Below are 24,814 nucleotides of genomic sequence, written 5' to 3'. Positions count from 1 at the left end.
TCAATTAAAACATGCAATTCATATCTCCTAAGAGATATATTGATTGATTTGTTAGTTTATTTTTTTATTTTTAATTGAAGTATACTTAGTTTTGGGGAAGGCAATGGCACCCCACTCCAGTACTCTTGCCTGGAAAGTCCCATGGATGGAGGAGCCTGGTAGGCTGCAGTCCATGGGGTCGCAAAGAGTCAGACATGACTGAGCACCTTCACTTTCACTTTTTACTTTCATGCATTGGAGAAGGAAATGGCAACCCACTCCAGTGTTCTTGCCTGGAGAATCCCAGGGACGGGGGAGCCTGGTGGGCTGCCGTCTATGGGGTTGCACAGAATCGGACACAACTGAAGCGACTTAGCAGCAGCAGCATACTTAGTTTACAATGCTATGTTAGTTTCAAATGTACAGCAAAGTGATCCAGATATATATGCATTTTTTTGGTATTCTTTTCCATTATAGTTTATTACAAAATATTGAATATAGCGCTCGCTTTGGCAGCACATATACTAAAATTGGAACAAAATATTGAATATAATTCCCTATGCTATACAGTAGGACGTTGTTGTTTGTTTTATATATAATGGGCTTCCTTGGTGGCTCAGATGGTAAAGAATCTGGAGGAGGCTGGGGTTCGATTCCCAGGTCTGGAAGTTCCCCTGGAGAACAGAATGGCTACCCACTCCAGCATTCTTGCCTGGAGAATCTCATGGACAGAGGAGTCTGGCGAGCTACAGTCCATAGTGTTGCAAAGAGTTGGACAGGACTGAGCAATTAATACTTTCACTTTTTCATCTGCTAACTCCAAACTCCTAATTTACCTCCCCCCACCCCTTTTCCCTTTGGTAACCAGAAGCTTGTTTTCTGTGTCTTTAGGTCTGCTTCTGTTCTGTAATATAAGTTCATTGTGTCATCTTCTTAGATCCCACACATAAGCACTATCATATGGTATTTGTCTTTCTCTTTCTGATTACTTCACTCAGTATGATCTTCTCTGGGTCCATCCATGTTGCTGCAAAGGGCACTATTTCGTTTGGTGTGTTTATTCTGTGGAAGTTGGCACGCAGTGACAGGGCATTCCTCATCCCATCTCTCACCACTCCGGTCTGCTCCCAGGGGATGGGGAACCAGAACAGAGCTTTTGGCCTCCAAGGTCTCCGTGAAGCTGCCCGCAGGAACTGAGCCTCCCTGACTGAATACTGATCACTTGTTCCACTCAGTTATTCAGCGTGTGTATTTGTAAAGACAAGTTCTAAGAGAACATACACCTCTTTTTAACAACCATGGGAGGCATCTCTAAAGAAAGACGTGTTTTTAACGTCTAATATCCAGATGATGAATCTCATTAATGTAGGTTACCACACAGATCCCATTTTTAATATTTAAGTTTGTCTAGTAATATCTGTTCACATCCAATCACTTATCAATCTTCAAGTTTCCAGGCATACTGAAAAATTCCCCAAAAGCGAGCCCCAGTCCTCCAGGAAGAAGGAGGAAGAAGATTTAGCAGCACTTCCTCCCCGATCACCCTGGCCACCTTCATGAGAGAACCATCCACAGACAGGGACGTAGGAGGCAGATTTTTAACAGCAGCAGTGATTAGAGTTTACCCGTGTGAGCTTCCAGAAGACTGATGTGCGTGGCTGCTGGGCTGGAGTGATGGAGCAATGCCAAAGCCGGAGATGATTTGGCTGGAAGCTGGGAGACAAGGGGCATTTCATTTGGGTCAGAACGCTAACCCACTCCAGGTGAGTGTATCTGGACAGCCTACCAAGCACAGAAAATGCCTTAAAAAGAGAGATGCCCTGGGTTCCACAGCCGTCCCCAGGAGAGCGGGCACAGATTCCAGAAGAACCTGAAGAGGAGGCAGGGCTCAGAGGTGGAGCCCCCCACCCCACGCCTCCCTTCTAAGCACACTTTAATTCTCTTTCACAGGCAGGCTCCTTTCTGCCTGCAACTGAAGCCATCTTATTCTGACAATAGTCCAGTGTATTCTACAGACACACCTCAGAAAACCAAGCAAGGTTAGGCTCAGAGTTCAGCTTCTGTGTCTGAATGGAAGTAGACTTTAGGTGAGGGTCTCAGTGATTCTCAACCCAGAAAGATGCTTTCTGCTGCTTCTTCCTGGAATCAGCACAGAGTGGGCAACTGACCGCTCTGAAGGGAGGTCTTCGAATCACAAGCCCCTTTTGGCCGCTGAAACCATATCCTACCAACCCCCCATGGATCCTCTCACCGCTGCTCACTGAGAATTTCACAAAGGTCAAGTTTTCCAAGCAAGGATGGAAGTGTGAGGCAGGCTGAAGTCAGGACTGAGACGGAAAAGCTCAGTCTAGCTATATCGACTGAAGTCCTCCTTCACCGTGAGACACATACATCCTTTGTGAGAGACAGCTCAGCGTCTGAGGTCAGCCGTTTCCTCCCAAGGGACAGTTTTTTCGGAAAAAGAAATCCATATAGTGCCTCCAGGTGTTCGGGAACCTGCCATATAACTCCTTTAACGTCAAAATAAGTAGCTGCACCTGAAATCATATGCAGGATTTCTGAAAACTCCAGGAAAAGGGTTCTATCAGACATCTGGACAGGATTCAAGCTATTGCATCATAATTTCTGGTGTGACTTCTTAGGACTGACCTGCCATCCAATTCGTGGTTTTATAATCATGTTCCTGTGTTGTTATTACACTCTTCCCAGGTCAGCACAGATGCCTGCTCCTTATCCTCACTGGTCGCAGAGATATAAGTACAGATGTGATGTGTACATTCATTACAACCAGTATGTCTGCTTTAAAATGTTGATTTGGCCATCATTTGACTATGAACACATGGCTTCTGACCTGCATGCTCCTTGGTTTCTTCATGTAAAATGGGGATCACCTTAGTGAACATCTAATAGGGAGTGTGTATGTGCGTGCTAAGTTGCTCAGTCATGTCCAACTCTTTGTGGCCCACCAGGCTCCCCTGTCCATGGAATTCTCCAGACAAGAATACTGGAGTGGGTTACCATGCCCTCCTCCAGGGGATCTTCCCAACTCAGGGATGCAACCTAAGTCTCCTGCGTCGGTAGGTACATTCTTTACCACTAGCACCACCTGGGAATTAGTGAATATATGTAAAGCACTGAAAACAGTGGATGGTACGCAAAGATATGTGGCAGATGTCTGCTACACTGTGACTGTATTTATCGTGGAATATATCGAGTCATCAGAAGATATTTCACCTTTACCACTTCCTTTGGAAAACATGTTACATTTCCCCAAAGATCTGGCTGCTCTGTTGGGGAGGTCTGAATCTTGTCTTCATGAGGAAGAGTCACTCTCCTGCTCTCTTAGGAGCAGGGCGGCCCTTTGTAATGAACACTGCCGCTGTACCCTACAATGGCTCCATCTGTCTTCTGTAAGAGCAGCTGACACCTTGAGTATGAGTGCTGCTTAGAGCTGAGTCCTTAAAAACACAGAGCAAAAGTTCCTTGTTCACCTGGATGCAGCTGTGCTGGCAGCACGTCTCACCTGGACTCCTCTCTCCAGGCTCCCGCTCAGCCTCCATCGGTTTCAGACGATTTTCCAGGGACGAACTCCTGTCATGCCCCACAGAACTGCTTGCCAGAATGGCTCTGTGTTTCGTATGGCAGGGCGTTTAGGGGTTTAGACTCTATTAGGCACCCACTCCAGTGTTCTTGCCTGGAGAATCCCAGGTATGGGGGAGCCTGGTGGGCTGCCGTCTATGGGGTCGCACAGAGTTGGACACGACTGAAGTGACCTAGCAGCAGCAGCAGCAGCAGGCACCCACAAGTCAATACTATTTAACTGCTGCAACTACCATTTAGGGTAGAAAGTCAACGAGGACGCTGAAATGCAGAAAGACAGTTAATATCAAGATGTTTAATTTTTATGAATTCAGCATGTGATGTTAAATAAATTTCAAAAATGTGCCATCACAAGTGGTAGTGAAACAGTCAATAGGCCCTTGGAGATCCTACTTTCACACACTCAGACCATCAAATAATACTAGTTTGGCCCTTCCAATGCCTAAAGTAGAAGACAGAACTTAAATAGAACCTATACTAATACAACCTATACATCAAATTTCCCCCAAAATAAATATATATGCTTAATAGTCTATACAGTTGCAGGTGAAAGTGTCCCTCAGTTTCTTTGGATTAAAGCTTTTTATAAACATAAAAAGCTTATTGCTTTAACCAGCTTACAAGTATAAACTTTTAAATACACAAGCATATTTTAAAACCAAAAAAGGAGCAAATTAATATAGAAGAACTCAACAGAAGACAACACACCTGACTGCAATGAAAGCGAGAAGAAATTAACGATTGAAATAGGTACAACACAGCTATTTTGTTTACCCCTCACTGCGGCAAGTTTTTATTATTATATTTGAATGTGTTCAGAAGTCAACTCATGCAGAGGTGTAAATTACCTAATGTCCACTAGAGACCCTTGAAGAGAGAGTTCATTAAATCCAGCCAAGGTGAGTATCATTTTGAAAAACTTTCACAGTATGTATCTTTCAGGGAAAACTGTCTGTAAATAAATATGTATGATTAACAGCAAAACATATGTGATAATACAAGATTTCCTGATACTTTCCCTATAACAGCCTAATTTTTGTTGCAATGGCCTACTTGAGTTTCAATGGATTTGGGGAGTGATTTTTTTTTTTTTAATACATATGACAACTATAATTTCTGGTTGCCTTTCTTCTAACCCTCTTCATTAGAGCATCTATTCATACACATACTAATTAAAATTACATTTTCCTGCATATAAAATCAATATGCTATTTTAGGAGACATTTAAAAATATCTATAAAACACAGAAAAATCACCCATACATTTACTCAAATGTGAGCATGAGAATATATTGATATTTGTCCTTCTACTCTTTTTTATATGCACATAGATTTGCATAGCTGAGTTTATATGGTATAAAAATGTCATTATCTTAAGAAAGTTTTCTCGTGGTCATTAAAAATACACAGTCATCACATTTTAAAATACAGGTTTAAAATGGGGCAGTAACTGCAAATAAAGTATCAAAAGGTTTCCCACCCAGTCTACACTTCACCCTAAAAAGAAGGATTTGATGCAGGTGAAGCCCAAGGGTACAGCTCGGCTACAATGTACAGTTCCGGGGTCAGAAGTGAAGCTGCGAATGGCACTCATATCTGCAAGTATGTCTTAGTAGTTTCATTTTGATATTCTTTTTCAATTCACTATCGTTGTTATTTTAAGTCACCTCTCCAGACTCTCTTATTCCTGTGACCAATGAGGTAATAATGCCCCGGGGCCTCCATCCACTAAGGGGTAGGACAAAGCTTCCTGCTCAGACAGCCAGGAAAGGGTCAGGGTGATGTGGGCAAGTATGAGAGACCTGAGATTCCACGGGTAGGATCAGGCACTCAGAGCTGGAGTTCTGTGGGGCCCCCACATTCCTGCAGGATGTTTCTGGATTCACCCAAAAAAACTCCACCAACTACCCACCAAGGACCCTGCCAAGGAACCTTCGCTGTTTGTGGGCAGTTGAAGGATTCATGGTCTCTGGTGGCTGTTAATTATTTTCCAAAGGAAAATTAAAATTGCTTTCTCTGCTACACAAAATTACCTCTTCACCCATGTGATGGTGTTTTCACCTCCCTGGGTCCATGTCCTATAAAATCTTACCAGTTTAAAAGATATCAAGGCAGGTGATGCTTTTGGGCAACACAATGGCCATTTCCAATGAGATGGTCCCAAACATTCAGAGGCAGAAAACACACAGCCTGCTTCCTGAGCAAATTCCAGAACCTCGGGTCATAACTGGGTCATAGACACAAGTTGAGCCCCTGATCCTAGTCAAGGATCCAGGATCTCAGAGTGATCATAGTTCTCCAAATAGATATGTTAGGAAAATACTGTCCTGACAACAACAGATTTCAGTTCAGTTTCATGAATAAATGTAAGGAAATGCCCTGTCTACCATGTTTTGATCAGTTTCTTTCCTCACACATTATCCAAGTAACAAAATACAATAAAGGAGAAAAAACAATTCTAAACTATTAATTTTTTCCCCCTCTGTCTTCAGTCAAGAAGATTCAGATGATTTCTTTACTATTAACTCACAGGTCTATTTCTGTAAATGTGAGAATTTCGACAAACTCCAAATTTTCTTTTTCTTTTGTAAAATACTTGCTATTAAGTACAGATTGGGTTGACCATAACCCCACAAAAAGAGGGAAAAGATTCTGTAAGTTTGGTACATGGAATAACAATCCTTCTCCTTATTATTGTATTGGTGAGCAAAACTCACTCAAAAATCATTCATACCCACCAAAAATATACAACTAAAGCAATCTACATCAATGTGCTGACAATCTGTCATCCTAAAGAAATTCATTCAGCTGTCATTAAGTGAGAATGGAAAAGAAATTGACTAAATATGCTAAATGTGGGCACAGGAGGTGTTTGCATCTTTGAATTGTGGTTTATTATTTACTGTAATATTCACATTTGAAAGTTAAGGAAATGTGTAGAAATATGAGCATTTTAGCTATCTTCTTACAACTCAAAAATAATGAGCAGGATGAAGCTGTGACAGCCCGATGGAACCTTTGAACCACATAAACTCTCAAGGATGAGAAAGTGGAATGAGAGAAAACTACCTAGTGCTCTTCACATATGCACATGTGAAGGGTTTGCATCACTTTCCCAGGCTTTGGCTGTGGTCAGGGAGACAAAGTTTAGTTTGGTCAAGTGTTCCCCAGTTTTATAAGTTATAGAATCAATCTTCTGATCACAGCTCTGTCTGCTGCATCAACCAGCATGGTTGCATGGACCAGCCTTAGCAGGCCTACCCATCAAAAATGACTATAAGAAAGTGTGTGTGATAGTGGGCACATAACCTGAGAAAACCTTAATTCAAAAAGACACACGAACCCCAATGTTCACTGCAGCACCACTGACAATAGCCAGGATATGGAAGAGACCTAGATATACATGGACACAGGAATGGATAAAGAACATGTGATACACACACACACACACACACTGGAATATTACTCAGCTGTGAAAAGGAAGGAAATTGAGTCAGTTGAAGTAATGTGAATGAACCCAGAGTCTGTCATATAGACTGAATTAAGTCAGAATAAAGAAAACCAAATACCATATATTAATGCATATATATGGAATCTAGACAAATGGAACTGATGAACCCATTTGCAGGGTAGGAATAGAGGCACAGATGTCCCGAATGACCTTGTGGACACGTGGGGGGAAGGAAGGCATGAAATGAGAAAGTAGCACTGACATATATACAGTACCATGTGTAAAAGCTAGCTAGTGGGAAGCTGCTGTATCACACAGGGAGCTCAGCTCAGTGCTCTGTGATGACCTAGAGGGTGGGGTGGGGTGGGATGAGAGGGAGGAGACATACGTATGCACACACATATATAGAGACATACACATACACATATAGCTGATTCACTTCCTCATACAGCAGAAACTAACACTAAAGCAATTACAACAAAAAATGTGTGAGCTTATGAAAGTGAGACAAACTCTATGTGTATGCATGTTTATATGTGTGTGTGTGTGTGTGTGTGTGTGTGTGCGCGCGCGCATGCATGTTGAGAGCAGCAAGAGGACAGGAGGGGAGAAGTTCGATATAAATGAAAGGCCTTTCTGATAGATGTGGCGCTTGACCTGATTCAAATATCAGGAAGCAATTAGTATGCTCTCTCTCCACTTATTTATATTTATTTTTAGATATAACTTATATACAGTAAAATTGGCCCTGTTCTAGGTACGGTCCCATGAGTTTTAACAACTGCATAGACTGGTGCGTCCAGAGGAAGACCTGGTACTTTCCTGTCACTGGGACACGGATGGTTTCAGTGTCTCGGCAGGTCCAGGGGGAAAGGACAGAGGGCAGCGCACCTGGTACCTAATCATTATGTCTCCTGGTGACAGGGTCCTTGTAACCAGGCTGCTTTTTGATGAACGGATTGTTTGTATTAATACATAACACAGCATTGCCCAGAGTGCCTGGCTCAAAGAAACATGAACTAAAAGATAAAAAAATTCGTTGGCCGGATGGGGCATTAATTAAAATCAAAATGGGCAGAGCTATTTGTCCCAGTGATTGTGGTTCCTTAAAGAGTTACTCACAAGACTTAGTGGCTCAAAGTGAGGATGAGGTGAATATGGCTCACAGGTCTGCCCCTTGGCAGGCTCAGCAGGAAGCAAGCTCTACTACCCTAGCATCAGTTCGGGGTGGGGCTGGCAGCTGAGGCCTCAGAGAACTGTTAACCAGAAAGCTCTGTGCGCCCTCCCCTTTGCCCTGGTCTTCCTACAACAGGACAGCTGGTTTCCAAGGGTGGTGACCTTTTATGCTTTACCCTTGGAAGTCACCTGGTATCCATATAACAGAGAAGAACAAATCTGACTACATGTTGGGTCTGTTTCTTTAACTTTTATATTCTCTTGCTTTTACAAGTCAAGAATGTTGCCTGTAGCCTAAAATATACAGGAGAGCCTATTCTCAAGACTCTGATCTTTAAAGATATAGAACTTCCCATTCATATAGATATAAAAAGTTACCAGAGAATAATTTGTCTTGTTGAAGGGTTTACAGGACTATTATGACCTGACTTACCTGGACAATAGCAAGAATAAAGGATCCTGACACCAAGAAGTTTTCACCAACCAACCACATCCCTCCCCTTTCCATATCAAAGAAGTCTGAAATCAAGCTCAGGGAAGGTGGTTCTTTGGGACAGGAGTCCAGCATCTTCTCAGTCTGCTGGCTTTCCGGATAAAGCCACTATTCCTTGCCCCGACAAGTCATCTCCAATTTACTGGCGTGTGGAGAGCAGTACAAGTTTGGGCTCAGAAACATCTATTGCTTCAGGGTGTTACAACAGTCCAGCCTGAATCAGCAAAGAGAATCACAGTCCCAGTGCTTAGTTCAGGAGTGACAGGGGCACTTTGTATGAAGATCACAGGACTTAAAGACACATTGGTAGCACCCTCTGCGTAAAACAGCATCTGTTGCTCTGTTATGAACCATCAACATGAACTGCTACCAGAAAGATCTTTCAGAAGCGTACATCTCATCATATCACTGCTCCGTTCCGTTCCATTCCGTCGCTCAGTCGTGTCCGACTCTTTGCGACCCTGTGGACTATAGCCTACCAGGCTTCTCCATCCATGGGATTCTCCAGGCAAGAATACTGGAGTGGGTTACCATTTCCTTCTCCAGAGGATCTTCCCGACCCAGGGAACAAACCCAGGGTCTCCCGCATTGGAGGCAGACGCACTGCTGCTATGTTTAAAATGCCAGGACTCACCCATACCTGAGGCTTACCTTCACTCCTGCTGCATTTCTAGGCATTTCTTTTATTCCTAACTTTCAACCATTCAACCCTACTTACAACTTCCCAGCCTCACTTGCATACCCTCTTCCTAAGGAAGCTTTCCTTCTTTGCTTTTCTTTGCTTCCTCCCACTTGTTTCTTTTGGAATCATGTCTTCTGAGCTGGGGCCTTCTATAAGATACTGTCCTTAGAAGCAGCAGCCTGCATCTGTGCTCCATCAGGAGCAGGGCCTGTGGTCCCCTCCTGGCTCTGCCCCTGGCCAGCCATCTGACCCAGGGTCCCATACATACATTTGCCTGAGTCACAGTTTCCAGGAGCTTCCATCCTGCCCATAGAGAGACGCTGATCTCAAGGGCACTTCCTAACAAACACCCCTCATGCCAACTACATCTCAGAGTCTCCTTCTCAGGAATCCCAACCTGCAGTTAATGGCTTAGAATGATTCCAATCTTTTACCATGAAAAATAAAATGCTTGCAACTCATACCACACACTAATCTCCACAATATATAAGGTACTGCTAGAAAATTTTTTTAAAAAAGAGAAAATGACAGTGTTTATCAAAATTATTAATGCTTTTACCCTTTGACATGGAAGTCCCACTTCTGGGAATTTATCCAACACTGCAGCATAATTTGTTAAAGGAAAATGTTGAAGTTGGAAAAAACCCAAGTGCCCATCAAAAGGGGACTGGTTAAATAAGCTATTTACCTAACTGAACACTCTGCTATTGAAGAAGATTGAGGAGGCACTCCAGTATTATGTGGAGAGATTCTTGGGATACATTATATCACAAAAGTGGATACAGAAGAGGTCAGTAGAATGCGGCCTTCTGTGCAAAAAAAAGAAAGCCTAATGGTGAGTTTCCCAGGGGGCACAGTGGTAAAGAATCTGCCTGCCAATGTAGGAAACACAAGAGACATGGGTTCAATCCCTGGGTTGGGAAGATGCCTTGGAAGAGGAAACGGCAACCTGCTCTAGTATTCTTGCCTGGAAAATCCCTAGGAAAAGGAACCTGGCAGGCTTTAGGCCATGGGATCACAAAGAGTCAGACACGGCTGAGCACGCACGTACACACACACACAATGGTGAATAATCATATAATTCAGTATCCATAAACAAATGCCAGAAAGATGTACGAGGGACCCCTTCAGAGGGCAGGGGGCAATGATGCGGAGAGAGTAGAGACACAGGCAGGTTTATATTCTCCATTTTGGATGGGGTTTTACAGCTTACCACATGACTGCATTGCCTTTCCGCAGCATGGAATGGTTTTTTAAACCAATCAGCCAACCAACCTCAAATCCATTTGGAATTAACCTTGGTGACAACAGTAAAGAATTACCAATCCACTGAAATAGTTTTTCCAAATGGCTCCCTGTTGCCCATTAGCATTTATGTCAAGATCTTGGACCCACTCATTTCAAATGCCAGTTTCATCATGACTCAAAGATCCTGCTGGAATTCAGATTGTGTGTTTTCTCTATTCAGTTTTATTGCTCTGTCCATGCACAGTCCCAGTGGCTTTTATTGCTATATTTTTATACTATGTTTAACATCTGGTATGACAAATCCTTCTTAACACCCTTATTTTCAAAATTTCCAGGCTCTTTCCTCCTATTTATATTTTCTTATGATCTTCAGCATTTCCTCGTCTAAGTAAATAATCATTTTGATACTTATTGTCATTTGAAAGTCGCTCAGTCGTCTCCAACTCTTCGCGACCCCATGGACTATACAGTCTGTGGAATTCTCCAGGCCAGAATACTGGAATACATAGCCTTTCCCTTCTCCAGGGGATCTTCCCAACCCAGGGATGAAATCCAGGTCTCCCGCATTGCAGGTGGATTCTTTGCTGAGCTATGAGGGAAGCCCCTCTAACTGTCATATATTATACATAAATATGTATGCGCATGTATGTATGTATCTGAATGTCTGTGTGTCTGTGTGCGAATTTCTTCATATCCAAGAGTGGGAAGGTCTTCCTGTTTATTCACATTGACTTTTATAGTAGTACTTTTCTTACTCTAGCTTAGGACACTTACAGTCATTTTTAATATATCCTTTTTAAGTACAGTTGATTTTTAATGTATTAATTTCTGTTATAAGCAAAGTGATTCATATACACATATATATATTCATTCTTTTTTGATATTTTTTTCCATTACAGTTCATCACAGGATACTGAATATATCCTTATGGTTAATGTTTAAGACAAATATTTCTGTAACTCACCATAGGCAGAAAAATTTGATTTTAAATATAATTTTAATTTTATTTTTTAGAATTCCTTCTACCAACTTAATCAGCAGCAATAAGACTTAATTGTTTTAAATAGAACTGAGGGTTCTTTGTTTTTCCATTTGTGCTGAACGTTTAGAAACCACTGATGAGCATTTTTTTATATAGGCCGATACCACCAGGGGGATTATACATTGTGACAGATGCCACAGAAACAGGACAGAAAAGAGAAGCAGCAGATCATCACTCACGACTCCTCTCTGCACAGACTTGGGCCTGAAGCAGGGTAACCAGGGTGCTGGCTGTCGTTATAGGAAGTAGCCAATAAGAGGAGGGATGCAGGAAGACACATCCAGTGAGGGTTCCTGTGGCAGGAGTCCCAGGGAATTTCCATCACAGATTCCTATCAGACCACACAAAGAGAAATAGGAAGGAAAAGCAAGCTCCGAGTGTATTTGTATATACATGGCTCTTGTGCATCTATGGCAGTGCTTATAACTGGGAGGAACTTCGAGAAAGATGTGACCAGGAGACCTGTGTTAAAACAAGAGCCATCTGCTTGGTGTGATTCAGGTGGGAGGAAAAACCCACAGCTGCTGTATAACTTTCCTAAGGTGAGTCTTCCATCAGTCTTTTCAGATACATTTGAGGATAAAGTAACAAGATACTGCAAGTACTTAGTATGAGCTTTTAATGTTTCCAGAAAGAATCACTAAGTCAAATGCACTAACTCAAATGTTTTACATCAGCTAACTATTATAAGAATGGACCCCAGTGGCCTTTACTATGACCCACCAAATAGCACAGGAATGCTTTAGAGCACCGCCTTTTGGTTTCTCTGGCAAGTCTCCTCCCCCATCAAAAAAGTCAGGCTATACATACCAAATGCACCCGACTTTTAAAGATTGAAAATACACTCATCAGCAAGAATAGCAATAAGAACCCAGGAAAAGTTACTTTTTATTTTCATACCAACACATACTGGTGACCAGTATCTCACTGTCACCTGCTCTTATGGTAGAGAGCCCAAAGCAGGTGAATTTCAAAGCACCTTTTTGCAGGTGTAACTGGCAGAACTTCTGGATACTTTAAAACTATAAGTGGAAAACGCCCAAGATCAACACAGCACTTTACCCACCTGAAAGCGCTGACATTACCTTTTTGACAGCACAATTCCCACCCGGTTTGTACATGAGGAAAGAGGAGGGTGTGTTTTCATGCGATCAGCAGGCACCCAGAGACAGGATTATTTTGGCTTCTAAAGCAGACAGGCATCCTGATCCTTTACAGCTTGGAGAGTGACCTTCAGTCCACATGAGATGGCCTGACTTTGAAAGAAACTGGCAAATCTCATACTCTGGGGGAGAAGCCCTCTCACGTGGATTCCGTCCAGCAAAGTCCAGCAGGGTGGACTGGGGAGAGGATGCAGTTTCAATGTTTCATTTAAATGCTCCTGATGTAACTTGGGCAGAGTGTGTGAGCACCGAGCTAGGCTACGTGATGAAATTTGCAGGGGACACTCTGGGGGTCAGGGCAGAAGATGAGACCGCAAATAATGTGAGAACTCTTTCTCAGTTATGGACAGGGGCCCATGATACTGGAAAACAATGTATCAGCACCTCAATTATTAGCAATGCACAGATGGGAAGCAAGCAAACTTCCAGTTAATCTAGCAGATTGGTCCTGGTTGTTTTGCTCGACCTCGATTATCCACAGCTGCAGGATTTAGGATTATATAATCAGAGCCACACTTAAGGCAGAGCATCTACAGAAGCAGTGAGGGAAGACATGCCTCCTTCCCAGAAGGCTTCCTGTTGTTGGGGAGGGGGACTAGAAAACTAGATTCCTTTTCTGGAAGAAGCAGGGATGAGAAGCATCTCGAGAAGCCTGTGAACACAGTGTAGCTGTAAGGGTATCAGATATGAAATAACTTATAGGGATGCTAAAGGCTGATGTGATGTGAGGGCTGCTATGCAGCTGGCTAAAGGCTTTCCATGGTGATTTCACTTACTCCTCACCAACTTTTTGATCCATGTGCTTTCTTATCGCCATTTTACAGAGAAGGATACTGAGGCTGGGAGTGGTCTGGGGCTTAGTCTGCATGGCACAAGCTGGAGGCAAAGCCTCCAGGTGGAGCCTCTGGCCATGGCCAATGCTGCCATGGCAATGGTGCCCTGGGCTGACGGTCACCAGCCAGACAGTGGATGGAAGTGTGGCTCTAGCAGACAAGTCTGTGGGCCACTGGTTTTTCTCTTCCCGGAGGGGTTCAGCAGACAACATTCACCAGGCTGACTCACCTATCCACTACCACCATCTTGCTTTATTATGGCCAGTGTCATCCCAGTCAAACTTGACTCCAGCCCTTCCTTAAACTATGATATTATCTGGAGTTCACTGACTTCCTGGCCCCTGGTTCTCAACCCCCTGGGATTGGGTTTCCAGAACTCCCCAACCACGGGAAACTCTATTCCTATAAAGGAATACTGTGCTGTGCTTAGTCACTCAGTTGTGTCCAACTCTTTGCGACCCTATGGACTGTAGGCTACCAGGCTCCTCTGTCCATGGGGTTCTCCAGGCAAGAATACTGGAGTGAGTTGCCATGCCCTCCTCCAGGGGATCTTCCCAACCCAGGGATCGAACCCAGTTCTCCGGCATTGCAGGTGGATTCTTTACTAGCTGAGCTACCAGGGAAGTCCATAAAGGAATACTACTCAGCAATAAAGAAGAATAAACTACTGACACTCTCAACAACGTGGATGAATCCCAAATGCATTATGCTGCAAGGAGAAGCCAGCATGACCACACACTATGCAGTTACATGCCTATGACATTCTAAGAAAGGCAAAACTATAGAATCAGAAACCAGACCGGGTCATTTCCAGGGACTGGGTGTGGGGGTAGAAGCTGATACAAAGGGAGCTGGGGGAGGTTTGGGTAATGATGACACTGTTCTATATCCGAGAGTGGCAATGCATTTGTTAAGACTCACAGAACTGTATGCTAAAAAGTATTAATTTTGTCCTTGTAAATTACACCGTATGAGAGAATGGCATACCTTAGAATGGAGAATGGCATACCTTACTAATAAATACTTTCAAAGGAATAAGGGAAACTAATTAGGTGAAGCTAATGAGGAGGTAACAGCTTCTAATTAATAGCCCATGTTACGAAAAAGCAATTTTCAAATTGACAAGTGTCCCACAACAGATCAGAACAACATGCAGCTTAGTTAAGGAGGAATGATAAACTTCATCCAATGATCCCTAGATAAAAGAGGGCAATATTTAATCAATATTCTTTTAATGGCATGCTTTGGAGGTACTGGCAGCATCTGATTGCACCAATCTACTTTGTTTCCCCTCGTTTGAAAGATCAGGCAAGAAAATATATACATTACTCTTGAGCTTTCTTGAAACAGTCTACTGGGTCTGCCAGAACCTTGGAAATAAGAAGGAAAGGGCACCTGTTGGAAAAACAATACAGGGCTCAAATGAGCTGTTAGAATGCAGCAGAGATTAGCTACCACTTAAGGGTACAGGCCTTTACTGGAGGGAAGATGAGTTTCTAATGTGGTGCTTATTAATAGGAATGATTTCAACTAAAAGTCAAAGCCAGAAAACTCTCAAGTACAAGAAACAGAAAGATGAATTGCATTACCATAAGTAATTACATTTTACTTGCCTATAATAGATATTTTAAAACTATGAGCCATGCTACCATACGACCCAGCAATCTCACTCCTGGGCTTATATCCAAAAAAGTTGAAAACTCTAATTCAAAAAGATACATGCACCCCAATGTTCATAGCAACACCATTCACAATAGTCAAGCCACGGAAGCAAGTTAAACATTTATGGATAAAGAAGATCTGATATATATAAACGTGCACACACACATACAGAATGAAATATTAGCCATAAAAAAAGAATGCAATAATACCGTTTGCAGCAACATGGATGGACCTAGGGATTATCATACTAGGTGAAGTCAGGAGAAAGACAAATATCATACACTATCAATTCTACGTGGAATCTTAAAAAAATAATAAAACAAACTTATTTACAAAACAGAAATAGACTCACAGATGCAAACAAATTTATGGTTATGAAAGTGGAAAGGGGACGGATAAATTAGGAGTTTGGGATTAACAAATACATACTACTACATATAAAGTGAACAACGAGGACCTACTGTATAGCACAGGGAACTATGTTCAATATCTCGTAACCTATAATGGAAAAGATTTTTCTGCCATTGGAGTCACACATCATCAATCAATACACTCTGCCTGTTACTGTCACTGCCCCCTCACCGCTACCAACTTTGTCGTCTACAGAAGGTGCCTTCTGTTGTCACTTTGTATCTTCTGGGTCTATAATCAAATTCTCTGCTTTCTAGAAAAATTTTTTAAAAATTAGTCTTTGGATGTTCTGTGTGGCATGTGGGATCTTCACCCCCAGCTAAGGACTGAATTCATGTCCCCTGCAGTAAAAGCGCACAGTCTTAACCACTGGACCACTAGGGTAGTCCCAAATCCTCCATTCTTGATCTTGGACCTTCCACCACAGCTGCTCAGCCCAGTGCCCCCCAGTGTACAGAAATGAACACAGACAGGAGGAATCACAATGGATTTGTGCTGAGACATTACCTCAAAATTAACTGTAAAAATGAAAGGAAATCTGTTTTCAATAGTTTTAGGAAACCCAGGCTCTACTTTCAAAAGAAAGAAGAGGATAAAATACATTTCAGGAGAGCAAATCAAACAGAGGAAAATGGCAAGAAAAAAACAGCAGATGAAAAACCTAACTGGTAAAATCAACTTCCTGAGAATGAAAATCTATTTGAGAGTTTCCGCTGAAATGGAAGTTAGTTTGAGTAGGAAAGTTTGTGTGCTCATGTGCTCAGTCATGTCCGATTCTTTGTGACCCCATGGACTGTACCTGCCAGACTCCTCTGTCCATGGCAAGAATACTGGAGTGGTTTGTCATTTCCTTGTCCAGGGGATCTTTCCAACCCAGGGATCGAACCCACATCTTGTCTCCTGCATTGGCAGGTGGATTGTTTACTACTGAGTCACCTGGAAAACCCATAAAGTGTGTAAAGAATGCAATCAAAATTATAGTTCACCCTCAAAAGACGAGATTAAACACACTGTAAAATGAATTAACTGTCTAACACTTGGAGGGGATATTTCTCCATGTGAAAATTCCACTAGGAAAGATTTAAGGTTAGACCAGACAGGCATTTCCTAAAAGGCAAGACACACAGTACAAAGTGCAAACCTTCTCTTCTATCCTAAAAACAAAACAAACAAAAAAGAAAACCAAAAAGCCTGACAGTTTCCTAGAGGCTGGCCTCTACTGAAGCCCGCTCAGTTGAGTGTGTGTTTATTGGGTGTGGTCACTCACTGTGCCTGGACATCCCCACCAATCTGGTGGATAGAGAAGCACCCAGTACTGCCCTGTGTGGAGCTGTCTCTGGAAGCAGGAGGCCTTCAGGACGGGAGGCGAGTTGGAACCTGTGAGCTTTAATGCAGACCAGACGTGATGAGCTGGACACTTTGCTGGGTCTGGGTGTTTTGTTTTGTTTTTCTTTTTTTGGCCCAAGTACCAGGTGGTGGGGAAACGTGGTCACCTGGAATAATGCATACTGTAGAGCTCACAAAGTCTTTTTTTTGTTTTTGGACTTGCGCCTCTTTTTTTTTTTTTTAATTCCAGGGAGGCTTAAACATTTTATGGAGTTAGAGACTCGATTTTTAAAACAGCCATGGCTGAATACTTTTTTCTTCCAGAACGCTGAATCTTTATAACGATCCTCTTAGGTAAAGCAGCTGCGAAAACATCATTAAAAAAGCATATACTGTCACCTGTAAAAAGCAGTAAGAGTCTATTTTTATAAAGTTCAAAGTGCTTGGGTATCTGGTGGGGGGATCCCTCCGGACTGCTAAGACTTCTCTGGCTTGGTGACCGCTCCTCTCCCTTTCTCCTCCCCTCGCCTTCTGCTAACACACTCCCAGCTCTAAGGACCAGCAGCAACCAACTAGGCTTTGAGAGGCTGGTCCTGAGCCCACGTCTAACAAGTTCTGCAGCCGTCTTCCTTTGAAACATAAAATCCCAACAAAATGCACTTTTTCCTACTGTTTACTTGTGTTACTTCTCTGCAGCGCTGGAGTAAACAGGGCATGGGATGGGAACAGCAGGTGTGGGCTCCCCCTGGTACATGGGTCTAACCTTCCCTTCCAGCCCCAGCCCTTCCTCATCCTTCAGGTGCTGACTTGTTTCATCCTAGAACCTGGAGGCTGCCACCCTTCCTGGATGTGAAGCACGCCTTCTGACAGATCTCATTGCAAGCATATTCCTGGAAGTCGTCTGAGCGGTGGGTGCTCTTCTTCGTGTCCCCTCACTTGACTCCAAGAGCCAGGACTCTGTCTTGTTCATCTGGATCCCGTGTGTGTGTGCTAAGTCGCTTCAGTCGTGTCCAACTCTTTGTGACCCTATGAACTGTAGACTGCCAGGTTCCTCTGTCCATGGGATTCTCCAGGCAAGAATACTGGAGTGGATTGCCATGCCCTCCTCCAGGGGATCTTCCCAACCCAGCGATCAAACCTGTGTGTCTTACATCAACTTGCATTGGCAGGAGGGTTCTTTACCACAACCCCAAAATGCAATAGTTTAAATCTCTATTTCTCATTTGGTGATAACATTTCCAGACCACCAGGCTAATATGCATCCCATTTCCTGGCCTGTATCCCATACCAATTTAACGACCCCAAGAAAACATCAAAATTTCTCATATATGGTGCCAAAAATAAGCAGGCACTCACTCTAAGTGGTACAAAAATTCCTATTTTTTTTCACCTCGATATCTATGTGTCATGGTTATTCTCTGTATTAGGAGCCACCAACTGCTCACCATCATGATGGCCAGGATTCATGCCCCAGGTTAAACAGAAGTACATTAAAGGTCTCTGCTTACCATCTGCCTGCCACACTGACAGACACATTTTCTGAAGCCGCTTTTACTGTGGAACATGCCTATTCCAGAATGAAAAACAAATCCCAGCCTCTAAGAGCAACAAAGCTCCTGTCTGGTTTTCAGGCCCTCCTCTGGCCACTCTGGTGGCCACCCATGCCCTCCTTGCTTCTGCTAATTCCATTCCTTTTCCTGCCCTGAATGCAGACACACAAGGCACACTCCCCTCCAACTGGCTGATAGGGGTCCCGCCTGCTTGGCCAGCTTGTGAAGCCACCCCTCTCCCAAGTCAGTCCCATGACAAGGTTTCTCCTTCTGAGAAGTATGGTCCATCTGGTCACAGCCATTAAATTCAGCATCTGCTTGGTTTTAGTACAAAACTACATGTGAAGTTTGTCTTTCAAGCCTTCAATAAGCTGATACACATTTTTTTGGTTTCCCCTCAATATGACTAAACCAGCCAAATGCTTGTGACATTCTTTAACATTTTAGCAAAAAACTGTGGCAAAATTCACATAAAGTTCACCACCTTAACCATTTCCAAGTGTGTAGTTCGGTGACATTAGTATATACATTCACACGTGTGCTCAGTTGTACATGTCCGACTCTTTGTGACCCCATGGACTGTAGCCCTCCAGGCTCCTCTGTCCATGGGATTCTCCAGGCAAGAACACTGAAGTGGGTTGCCATGCCCTCCTCCAGGGGATCTTCCCAACCCAGGCATAGAACCCACGTCTGGTCTCTTGCATTGGCAGGCAGGTTCTTTACCACTGCGCCACCATATACACTCTCACTGTTTTGCAACCATTATCATCGTCGATCCACAGGACTCTCTATGACATTTTTGTTTCCTATCATCTGTGAGAAGCAGACAGAAAACTGCCAGTTAGTTTCTAATGATTAAAAACCCTATTTTAATTCATGGAACTGTATGCCAAGAAATGGTATATCTTACGGTATATTAATTATACTTTAAAATAGTGATGTCTGCCCATTCAAGCATCTCTAATGCAGGCAGGATGGGCTTTCTGAAAAACACATCTGAGCAGTCCCACTGCCTGGCACAGAATTTGGAGCATGCGTGCTCCAAATTGTTGGCAACGAATGAGTGAATGAATTAAACTACTCTCTTCAAACTTGTCAAGGGTTCCTGTTTCTAACACCTTTACTGGTAATTCAAGTCATGGAACGAACCTTCTTGGTAGCTTCCCTGGTGGCTCAGGGGAAAAGAATCCGCCTGCAATGCAGGAGACATGGGTTTGATCCTTGGGTTGGGAACATCCCCTGGAGGAGGAAATGGCAACCCATTCCAGTATTCTTGCCTAGAGAATCCAATGGACAGAGGAGCCTGGTGGGTTACAGTCCATGGGGTCACAAAAAGTTGGGTATGCCTTTGCAACTAAACGACGACAACAAATGATTCTCCTACTAAAGGCTAAGGCTAGATATGTGTGTGTACATGCTTGATACCTTTCTATTGATACCTTTTTTAGTTGGCAAATTATTTCAAGTTTGTCTTTTTAAGTGACAGTTACATGTATCACAGGGCATCTGAGATGAGAACGTCCTGGCTATTGCAAAGAGTTTCTTCTTGAGCTACAAGAAAACCATTTAAGAAAAACACGCAATATATTTAATTTATTCTCCCATAAGTAATTAACTACAAAGTAACCCTTAGAATGTAAAACTTGTGATTGCAAATGAACAAATCAAATTACAACCATTTTTGATCTTTCAGCTCAAAAATACACTAAAACAGCATGCACGTAGTATTTTCCTGTGTTTGAATTACGCGCGAAGCGCACCCACTGATGCCATGAGGGTTATGCAGGAATGGCAGACGCAGTCTGAGTCAGTGCTCTGTCTGGGCTCAGGAAGGATTTCGTTTCCTATTTTAAAATGAAGATCACCCAGCCACACCAGGAGAAAATTGGGCACAGAGCGGTGGAGACATTGCATTTTATACAGAATGTTTTAAAAGCCTAATTACGCAAGACTGTTTAACCCCTGCTGCTCAGCCACAATAGCCAATATTAATGTAAGGAACTTGCCTGGCACGTTCAGAGTTGAAAGTCTGCCAAACAGAATTTTTCAGACAGACTGAAATTGTACTCGTCTCAGAGTCAGCTCACTGGAAGCTTTTTTTTTTTTTTTAAGGAAAAAGCCAAGATAGTAGGTGTCAATGACTAAGAAGGGCCCCCAAGGAAGCTCTGGAAAGCTCCAGGGTTGGGGCTTCATGGGGACGGTTCTGATAAGAAGTCTAGACTATCTGTAATGTGCTGATCATGAGGAAAACCAGATTATTGAGCAAGCTTCTGAAGCCAGCAGCTTCAAGAGACGAACATGCACGAGACACACTGACACGTGGGAACTTGCTGACACCAGGGCCTCAGTGCTCCTCGCCCCAGACCACAGCACCAATTATCTGTGACCCCGAGTGACACTCAGGAGTGACTCCTGTTACAGATGCAGGAAAGGCTGTGGGGAGGGGCTGGCAAACATCTTTAAGCACCGAAAGGGAACTGCAAGAATGTGGACAGAAAGAAGACAGAAGCCCCAGCATCTATGACAGGTAACACCTGAACGCTCTCACTCAGACAGGGTGGAGTTGAACACGGCAGCACCACACGAGCAGACGAGGCAAGTGGGCTGCCCTTTGCAGGGGTAAGAAAAACACATCCCTTCCTCTAGGTTTTCCTATGTTTCAGCCGCTTTGGCTGGGCAGCCTTGTGCAGTGAACAACCTGTGCAACTTGGGGAAATTACTTGGTAGGAGTTTGGCTACAGAAAGTGAAAAGTGAAAGTGAAGTCGCTCAGTCGTGTCTGACTCTTAGCGACCCCATGGACTGCCCGCCTACCAGGCTCCTCCATCCACGGGATTTTCCAGGTGAGAGTACTGGAGTGGGTTGCCATTGCCTTCTCCAAAATGGCTACAGAGGGAGGGATGCAAACCTCTAGGTCTGAGCTGACTCTTCAACAGGAAGGAGCAGATGATTTGGTCAAGAAATGGTTAACCACGGTTCCACTAGCAAACCCCATGTCCCACGATCTGAGCTGAGCCTTTTCAGGGACCACATCAGAAACAGTGGATCTATGCCTCGGTTATTATTTCTGCCAAGAGTGGAGAAACCAGACACAAAATAACCCGCCCCACACACAATGACCACTGCTTCCCTATTTCCCCAGAGTGACTGCCTGTTGCCTCTTTCCTAAACACGTCTGGAAATCTCTTAGTCGTGACGGCCACACCTTTACAGTAGAGCTGCTCTGAAGGAGGAGGAACAAGGTGGCGTGCTCCCATCGGAGCGGAACTTGAAGTGTCTTTTCCATTCGTCCCTGGGCCAGCACCTCCGCCCTGCTGGTCCCTCCAACCAACATGTGTATTTCACTTACAACCGCATCCGCGTCTTGAAAAACAGGCTGGCAACTCAATGCGTTCATTGAGACATTTTTAATTATGTTCCTGGCTTCCTCCCCACTCAATCCCACATCCTCCCGGCTAAAGCAGCAGCATCCACATGTCCCAGAAGCAAGAACCAAAAGCTCAGGAAGCCTGCGGAGTCCGTGAGACATCCAGCAAGAAACTCTTCCATTCAGTGAAGAAAAAACAGGCTGGGTTGCCTAGGAACGTCTCGGCACCCACCACACCAGGTGCCAACGTTTGCTGCCCAGGCTCCGGCCACTGAGGGGTGGGGGAGGGTGTGAGTGACAGCAGGAGGGACACGCAGAGGAGAGGGCCTTGCCCTGTCTGTCTGTCCATCAGGGAGAGAGAGAAGGGCACACGCTGTGGAGAAGGCAGCCGGGGATGTCTGACTTTTGGTCCAGCGAAACTAGATCTAGAAGGTGTCCCCAGCTTCAAAGAGGCTGAGTGGATGTCGCAGATCTCCACACGTCAGGGGAGTAAGTTTTCCCTGAACAAAACCCTTCCTTTAAGTCACCTAATGTCCCGCTGATGCAGACCCTCCTCCTGAAGGAAGGGGCCAGCCCTGCTCACCTCAATGATGTAGAGCACCACGTTCTTGTAGAAACAGTACAGGATGCACTTGGTCACCCGGTTGTAGCTCCAGGCACCGTGAACCAGCAGGAGCTTCTCCAAGTAGGAAAACTGAAAAAGGAAAGAAAGAGGGTCTGGAACGTCCTTCGGAGAAGACGGGCAAGGGAGTGGAGGAACCCGGATTCTGCTGGTGACCAAGAACGCCACTCGCTTTAGAGGCAGAGCTTTCGGGCCAGGTGAGAAGGACTAAGGTCTCCTCTTTAAGCTACAGAGTTATGATTTTCCCCAGTTACACAGCTAGACTTCAAATTGCTGTCTTGTGAAATTCTATGTACCCTAATGCTTTTAGGATATTAATTATTCTTTTTTTTTTTGAACAGAGGAAAATTTATACGTCGAACCTGGACTGGTCACTTATGATAATATACATGCTACAATTCCATTCTCTCCAATCATTCCACCTTCACCCTCTCCCACAGAGTCCCAAAGACTGTTCTAAATGCCTATGTCTCTTTTGCAGTCTCTTATACAGGGTTCAGGTTACCATTTTTCTAAATTCCATAATTATTCAAAGGGGGTGAGCAACCAGAATTGGCAGAAAAGAGCAGTGCAATCAGATGCTTCTATTCAACCACCAATTTTGTAATGACAACAGGAGCAAGGGACAGGGACCCCTGTATCCTTTTAAGAAGGATATGTACCCGTATCCTTTTAAGAAGAGGGATGCGCATATAGACACTATCTATTCCTATTTCCACTGTCAGCCTGCAGGTGAAAGACAGTGACTCTCCACACACAGAGACGCACACTCTGCCCTCCACTTCTAGACCCATCTCCTTCCCCTTTTTCTGGCCTCCAACAAGTAAGAGCCCCTCTTGCTGACATGGGATGTAGTCATCTGTCCAAATGAAACATCAACACGCAGCTGACACCAAGTTGAGAGTGATGTAATGGCTTAGCTCTCGCAGTCTGAAATATTCAACAATATTCCAATAAAATTCTCAAATCCTCCTCGGGGCAGGGGGTCTTTGGACACCACTCCAATGCTATCTCCTCAGCCTCCCCTTAGCCTGACTTTGCCTTCTGGGTCCTATTTCACAAAAGCCTCCAAAAGTGCGAACAAGGGGCCAGAGGGAGGGAGATGGGCTGTTTTGGGGCCATAGTCTGGGCGTGTTCTGGTGGTATGCATTGGTAGGGTGATCCTGCTTCACTTCACGGCTCCTATGTATTCAGTTAGCCTCTCCTGGCACTGAGTCCTCCTTGGTTGCCTTGAACTAAAACCTTACCTCCTGCTCTGAGTCGCAGGGCAGCCCACAAACTCAGATCCGTCACTCTCCCACGAGAGAGGACCATGCACACATACTAGGAGTTCTGCTCTTGTCAACTTCCTAATAACTTTAGGTTACTTTTGAAATTACATTTAACCAAATACAGAAAAGAAAGACTGGCCAAAGATACAGTATTTTTTAAACACTTTTTCGAGAGGAGGCCACATAATAGCTGGTGTTAACACTAAGGACAGGAGCTCAATCCACGTGAACCACATCTGGGCGAGTTTCTGCAGATGGCTTGTCTACCTGTGGCTCCAAAAGCTGAATGAGACTCTGGAGTGGCAGGAGTGGGTACATGTGGAGAAATAAAGCTTCCCATACAGGGTCATCAAGGATTCCAAGGGGAATGGCTAAACAAATAAAGAGGAAGCTTGTATTTGACCTGGACCCCCTGGCGTTCAACCTTCCATGAGTACAGAGGACATCTGTTGGAACCATCCAGAAGGCCCTGGCTTAGTGCTACAGTGATTTCTTTTCAGAAAACAAAACAAAAATCCTAAATCAAAATGCTGTTTTCATGAGGTGCTCAAAAAACATTAAGGAGGCAGGGGGCAGAAATGACTCTCTCCAAGGAGAACAGGCAGTGGAGGGCTGGAGACACAACATGGCACGGGCTGGCCCTGCACAGTGAGGCCCCGACGGGCCGGCCGGCAGCCTGGGGCCACCCTGTGGACACAACACAGGCCAGCTGGGGAGAAACAGAACCAGGGCTTTGACGACTTCATAATTTTCCTGAGGACAAGTCTTTGAGCTAATCTTTATTTCCTTCTGGATATAACTTTCCAGGGCATGTTCTTAAGAATACATCAAAAACATGCTCATCCACATTAAAATAAACAGATCAAGTGCTAAGGCATGAACTTTGACCAAAGACGTTTATCACTGTATTAACTTCAGCCAAAGGAACTCAGTCAGTTGTG

At 44.0% G+C, this 24,814-nt stretch overlaps 1 protein-coding gene across 1 annotated transcript in view; it reads right to left on the bottom strand.

The window, feature by feature from the left end:
• LOC129556377 (phospholipid-transporting ATPase IB) overlaps positions 1-24,814 on the bottom strand; it is a 485,203-nt gene that overhangs the window by 191,339 nt on the left and 269,050 nt on the right. Inside the window, exon 27 of the mRNA XM_055426358.2 lies at positions 22,564-22,674. Within this exon, the coding sequence (XP_055282333.2) occupies positions 22,564-22,674 (111 nt within the window). The remainder of the gene's footprint in view (positions 1-22,563; positions 22,675-24,814) is intronic.

This window comes from Moschus berezovskii, chromosome 13 (genome assembly GCF_049115385.1).
Source record: "Moschus berezovskii isolate FMDL1 chromosome 13, NW_MosBer_1.0, whole genome shotgun sequence".
In the NCBI taxonomy this organism is placed as follows: Eukaryota; Metazoa; Chordata; class Mammalia; order Artiodactyla; family Moschidae; genus Moschus; species Moschus berezovskii.
The sequence above is the reverse complement of the archived record's forward strand: the minus strand, read 5'-3'. Positions and strand labels throughout refer to the sequence as shown.